At 49.8% G+C, this 6810-nt stretch overlaps 1 protein-coding gene across 1 annotated transcript; it reads left to right on the top strand.

Moving 5' to 3' along the window:
• Nucleotides 1-4428: 4428 nt before the first annotated feature.
• Nucleotides 4429-6434, top strand: PV06_04152 (uncharacterized protein; the record flags this gene model as incomplete). The annotated part of the gene is made up of 6 exons (XM_016405009.1): nt 4429-4645; nt 4698-4998; nt 5045-5188; nt 5246-5392; nt 5446-5840; nt 5896-6434. 6 exons carry the CDS (start codon nt 4429-4431, stop codon nt 6432-6434), a joined length of 1743 nt encoding a protein of 580 aa, XP_016266014.1.
• Nucleotides 6435-6810: the final 376 nt, after the last annotated feature.

The following is a 6810-nucleotide window of genomic DNA, read 5'->3' as shown; positions in this document are numbered from 1 at the left end:
CCTAACCCTAACCCTAACCCTAACCCTAACCCTAACCCTAACCCTAACCCTAACCCTAACCCTAACCCTAACCCTAACCCTAACCCTAACCCTAACCCTAAGGCATTAGGGAGACAATATGCCGGCACGGACACGGACACGGACACGGACACGGACACGGACACGGACACGGACACGGACACGGACACGGACACGGACACGGACACAGCTGTCAATCCTTCGATCGTCAAACTTTTCGTTACTCTGAACCAGCATGAATGCCGGGCCTGCCCCAAAACCAATAGGGTGCTAACGGAGATGGGACGTCTATGGCGTGACTGCAGCATTTACCACCGTAAGAGACTATTTGAGGCGCTCGTCCAACTTTTCGTAGGACAGACGCTGTACAGACGTGGTAAATTCGCAGAAGAGATGTGTCTATCCGCCACGACACCGGCGGGGGAGAGTCTTTGTTTAGTTGGACAATTCAACGGCAAAGTGAAGGTTTGGCGTATGCCTTGGTTGTATCCACATTCTGAAGGCCGTGTGTTATTCCCTGATACTGTCTATTCCTATGTTGGGGCCTTTCTCCAGATGGACTGCTTAAATTCTGGCTCATGAAGTTCATCGATGAGACCAGGCGCCTCTAGATCATTTTCTTCCATCTATGGTTTGAGCCACATAGATTTCATGTCCATTGGAGGGATAAGAAGGGAGTTCAACCTCTATCGACAGTGTTTGGATTTGTTCGTTTTTTCTTCGAATCACTGCTTGCAGGGCTTTACTTTCGGACTTCACATGGTTCCCGTTCTCGTTGGCCGCATCAATCTTCAAGTGTCGTCGCCGAATGTGATCGTCGAGATTTTCCTTCCTTGTGAACCCGGACCCCGAGCTTCGACTACATCTTGGAAATGGACAGAGCCGTAGTGACCTCCTTGTTGAGGCATGCATCTTGTGGACTTCCTTCTCGTGTCTCACGAGGCCGCCCGGATAGGTGAAACCTGGATTGAGAGTACATGCGACGTTGAGACATTTGTAAGGTCTGTCATGTCTATCCATGTGCCTTTTCCATTCACAAGGTCTCTTGAATGTCTGTTCGTTCCCTTGACAATTAATGTGGTCGCAATAAATCTGACCATGCTCGTTCCGTGGTGGTTCCTGAGTACGACGCTTAAGTGAAGCGATAGGTATACTGTTTGCCATGTGGCTTCCTCGTACGGAGTGTTTGTAATAACGCTGGTTAGTCTGAGTAGTGGTTTGTGCAGACATTAGATGCAGCTAAACTCATAAGCATGGAGTTCTAGCGAGGGTTGACGTCTTTTAAAGGGAATGGCAGCCTGAGAAGGAAGCTTGGAGTGCGTGCAGGCAGTTGATCGCCTCACTTGACACTGCCCCGTGGATGCACGGCCTGCATTAAGGCCTCATGACTGGTGCTCAGCCTCATCGAGTGATGCTCTGCCTAACTCTCAAGCCACTCTACCTTACTGATGGGCATCAATCCCAGCCCGACCCACGTCCAACATGTTGGTCTCCTGGCTTCGCTGGCGCCCACGTATTCTGAGCCCGGTCCATATTGGTTAGTATTAAATTGTCTACACAGAGTCTCCGCTACGTAGCTTTCGTGGTGTTGAAGCCAGGCCTGTCCTTCTGAAAAGGAGCCATCTCATGCACTCCTTGAGTATGGCTCGACATTCGTTGGACACCGTTGCAGAGACATGCATTAATTGAAACAAAGTCGTTTGGATCTCCTTAGTGCGCGAGGAGGACGGCTAACTGCACCCTCAGTCAACGCTTAGTGCATGCTTCTAATGTTGTCGTCCTACTACAAATAGGCACGCTCACTGACGGGGATTTCAACGCTTCGAAGATGTCGCTGCCGGGAGACCTCTAAGGCCTTAGGCATGTTGTAAGGAGTCTACTTTCTTTCTGCCCTTTTCTTTCAGATACCTCTTCATAATCGCCCTCATTGATAATGGAATTGGCAGGTACACTTGAAGTTCAAGAGTCGAGCTCATGCCAAACGTGGCCGATTAGAGCCGGTTTCTTGCCCCGACACAATCTCACACTATCACTGGCCGAAGACAGCGAGGACAACCGGTACTTTGTGCAAAAGGTGCGAGCAGAAAATCGTGGGAGACTCTCGCTCACTGTGGCCGGAATCGAAACCGAAATTGAAATCGAGCGGAGCGGAACTATTTTCGTACAGTATGAGGATGCTGGGACCGGCAAAAAATGTTGGCGACATGTCGATTGTGGTATGAGATCTCCCATCTACAATAAAAGTACACTACAACTTTCTCCTCAGCACCTCAGACACCTTGGAGATGTTTCTGCAAGCTCTTCCGATCGAAACAATAGGTGTTTTCCGTCCCAGTTTCCGCGAAACCTGTGATCACTGTCATCAAATTGGAGCCGATCTGATACATGGGGCATGTAATAAATGGCTACACTCGACTTGTTGGACACATTCTCTGAAGCCAGGGTCGAGCAAATCCTCAAGGAATCTGATTGGTACCCATGAGATTTGCCCACTTTGTCACACGAGCCTTACGCATCTACGGCATCTGCATGATCCAGAGATCACATTCAAGGCTTATCAGGCTGGCGAGGCTGGTTCTCCCACAGAAGAGGCTCAAGCGGCTACGATGAATCCGATCTCCACTCAATTCTACTCTCTCCATGAGAAAGTGGTTCGCGTCTGGGGTCAATTCCCCATGCGACGATGGCGTATAATATGGCCGCATACTGTGGTTAAAGAAGAATTGTCTCTTCTCTTGGTGCAAAACACGGCGAGAAAGCTGGAAAAAGTTGTTCAAAGAAAATGGACTGGCCCACGTGCTCAAGAATTTAGGGATGCGGAGTATGCTGTTCTCACAGAGGTCTCAGTCCACGCCCCCGGCCTAGCAGGTGATTTGGTGCCAAAACCTGTTGGATTTGGAAGCTATTAGGATGGAAAAGACATCGTGTACTTCAACATCATCCAGCACCTGCCTAGTCAACCGATGCGGCTTCTGGGGCAAGTTCAAAGATTGCTCAACTTCCACAGCGAGGAGCAGAGTCAAGGTGACAAGTTTGGTTTCTCGGCCCCAACGCTGTTCTACCGCCAATCCCAGAATTTGGAATGGCACAGCTCATGGCATGAACTTTGGGGGGGATTGACGAACCTTACCGTTCGTGAGAACATAGCTCGGCATAGGACGTGGGAACATGAAGATCAATTCGTTTCGACCTCCACACTACTTGCTGAGCAGCTCCTGAGACCTTTGACCGCCAGGCCAAGATTAACCACAGGGTGGTTGTGCGACCCTAGGGGGCGCTCTGTCAATTACAAGCCAGCAATCATCTATGCTCCTTCTGAATGGGAATGGGCTACCCTTTGCCGGCTGCGCCAAGATCAGTATGAAAAAGCTTTTGAGCTCGTGGAGCAACAATGCGATGAACCAAAAGACCAACTTAAGGATCGCCTCAGGTTGTATTATACCATTCACCTTTTGTAGGATGACCTATATGGGCGAGAAGAGTATGTGTCATGACAACGATCTGAACTTACGCGCCCTTCTAAGCTAACAATTTCAGGGCCATGCAACTCGTCGAAGACTTGGTAAATGGGCTCGAGCCTGTGCTCTCAACCTAGACACACGACTCTTCAAGCCTTAGCTTCGCCCCCTTTGATGGCAGTACAGGAAGTTCCGAAAGTTTGAGGAACAGGAGATATATCGTCCGGGCGGACGATATTGTAAACTGCTTGATACTTTAGTCGGGACTCTACGCAGATGCGCAGATTAAGACTAGCGATGGGGTAAAAATGACTCTCGATTGATTTAGTCTTAAGTGATGTATCGGAGCGATACCACAGATACACCGCATCCGGCTTACAATTTTCCCTCCAATCATAATGGTTTATGCCTGATGACTCAAGCTGTATAGAGGTCTCCAAGAATCTTGAAAGTAACTCCCGATGAAGACGAATCGGATCCCTGAACACTCCTCGGCTCCAGATCTGGCAATGATCCTCCCCTTGGAGGCAAGCGTCTCCTCCGCCTTTCATGAACCCCGCCATTGTAATTTCCTCGGTCTAAACCTGAAAAGAACACAATACTATTTGTACCCGCCTCGGAAGAGGAGAGGCACTAGCAGTGGCCAGCGAGTCGGTTCAGTGTACGATCAAGGCCGGCACTCCTATATTGAGACCGAGGCACTCACTTTACCTCGGGACCCGGTCTCTTACCGAGTGTTGAACCACTCGCTCCCATGAATAGTGAATATTCAGTAGCGGCGTGAGTGGTTGCTCAATGAAGAACTCAAAGAATCAAGACATGACCCGTGGGGCCCCGGAGCTGGAGAAAGTTTCCCCTAGTCTATAACTATAGGGGACGTCCACCAGATCCTGCTCTTGTAGTATCAGAGCGCAACCGGGCTGATCATTCACTCTACCCGCCAGAACGCATTATGATGAACGCGAAGGATCCATCCGACGAGCGCAACGTCAACGCGGGTGACTGCCATGTAGAGACGATCCCGGGCCTCGCAAAGGACGAAAAGGAACCTGGCCCAGTTGAAAATGGAGCCCACAACGAGGTCATCAAAGGTGACGACTCAGATGGCAGGCTGAATTGGAGTGCCACGTCTATTTTGGCATACATCTGTCTCACTTTCATCTTCACCGGTATGTCTTCAACTAGTGAATACTTTACGAATGGGCTCCTGAAAGTGTTTAGGTTCGCAACAGCCACTGTATTTTACAGCAGGCAGCCTTGAATTTATCATCAAGGATGTCGGCGGGAGTTCAACAGGCTCATGGCTGCCAATAGCATATACCTTGGCGGCAGCCGTTCCAATCCCCTTTGCTGGCTACCTGCAGGATATCTTTGGCCGGCGCCTCATTCTCCTCTTTGCCACTTCCTTGACCATGGTGGGTCTGATTATACTGGGAACAGCTCACTCCTTTCCTCAAGCGGTTGTTGCCATGGCGTTATGTGGAACTGGAGCTGGCATCGCCGAACTTGCTGCCTTCGCAGGGTAAGGAGTATAAACAAGGAATCAACAGTAGCTAATTTCACCACAGTGTGACCGAAGTGGTTCCTGTCAAGGCACGAGGGTACAGTGTGGCCTTCATGACGGTAGTTGCTACCCCCTTCGGCCCATATCCGCTTTATTGTCAACTACTTTCAACCCGAGCAACCTGGAGATGGGGTATTTGGATGGTCCTGTACGAGGCGCACCCCTGTCATGACGTTAAATGTTTGCGCTAACACCTCGAACTCAGTATTTTTCAGGGCATTGCGCTCCTTGGGGCCGCACTTCTCTACTTTCCATCCAAGCACTCTAGACTGGTAGGATTGGCTCGGAAAGACGTGATCAAAAACATCGATTACGTGGGAGGCTTGCTGTCGCTCGCTGGCCTAACGCTGCTGTAAGTAGCCTGAACTAAAGGAAGAAGACTTGTTCTTTTCTAAGATTCCACAGGCTTGTCGCTCTTAACAATGGTGGCTATCTGTACCACTGGAAAAGCGCTAAGGTCTTGGTCCCACTCATTCTCGGGATCGTGGCCATCGGCGCATTTGTGGTCTGGGAGAGGTATTTTGCAAAGGTTCCAATAGCACCTAGAGTGCTCTTCCGAGGGTCTATCATTCCGAAGGCCTTCATCATATCCTTTGTCGGGGGTGTGAACTTCTATTCGCTGTCCAACTTCGCGCCCATATACTTCACTAACGTATATCATACGGACCCTGTCACCACTGGAGCTCGAGGTATTGGTTTGTCGCTAGGGGTCATCTGGGGTGCCGTGCTTGGGGCCACGTTTGTTTCCCGGTTCCCAAAATACGCAAAATGGTGTATTACTATCTGTTGCGCTATTATGAGTAAGTAGTCCTTTTCCACCTTGAAAAAGTGTATAACACTGACCTCTGCGTCAAGCTTCTTTCATAGGAAGCTTAGCTGCCGGTAATCCAAGCAACCCGGGCTATGTAGTAGCTGCCTCTACCATTGGAGGCCTTGCAGTGGGCGGCCTCATTGTACCTGCCTCCACATATGCGACTGTTGCTTGCCCTGACGACCTGATTGCAACGACAGTCGGCCTTATACTAGCGTTGCGAGCGGTTGGCGGATCCATCGGCTTTGCAATCTACTACAACATTTTCAGAAACAAGCTTGATACAAAACTTCCCACTACGATTGCACAGTACGCCGTTCAAGCAGGTCTTCCACTCAGTTCCGCCACAGAGTTTGTCACTAATTTCCTCACCAATGCCACTGCGCTGGCTACAGTGCCCGGAGTCACACCAGCGATCATTGCTGCCGGTGCGGAAGGTAGCCGTTGGGCGTTCGCAAGTTCTCTGAAATACATCTTTTACACGAGCATCCCCTTTGGTGTTATCGCAACGGGCTGCGCCATGTGGCTTGGGGATATCACACCATTAATGACCAACCGTATTGTGGCCACACTAAATCACTGAGGAACAGTAGCGGACTGGTTGTAGCCGTCTAGTGGCCGGTGCTTTGGAAATGTTGGGATACAAAATTATCTTTTATTTTTGGATTGGAAAAATAAAACAAGAAAATTTTTGACCGAGATCACAGTTCTTGCGCATCAACTGTGTCCGGTCGGTGCTCGACGTCAAGGAGGAGGATAAGGAAGTAATAGTTTTGGCAGAGATACGTGAGCTCTATCGGCGACTTCGCAGATGCACTCCGATAGAAGTACTTTTGAGCTCATCTCATTGCTGTGTAACACTCCCACTTCAAAAAATTGGGTAGCTTCTCGTCCTTTGCTATCTAGGTTGAAAGCACGCGCAGCAGCAAATACTACTAGAGGCGTGCTCGAATGAGTTG

Source organism: Exophiala oligosperma (genome assembly GCF_000835515.1).
Source record: "Exophiala oligosperma strain CBS 72588 unplaced genomic scaffold supercont1.3, whole genome shotgun sequence".
Classification (NCBI taxonomy): Eukaryota; Fungi; Ascomycota; class Eurotiomycetes; order Chaetothyriales; family Herpotrichiellaceae; genus Exophiala; species Exophiala oligosperma.
The sequence above is the reverse complement of the archived record's forward strand: the minus strand, read 5'-3'. Positions and strand labels throughout refer to the sequence as shown.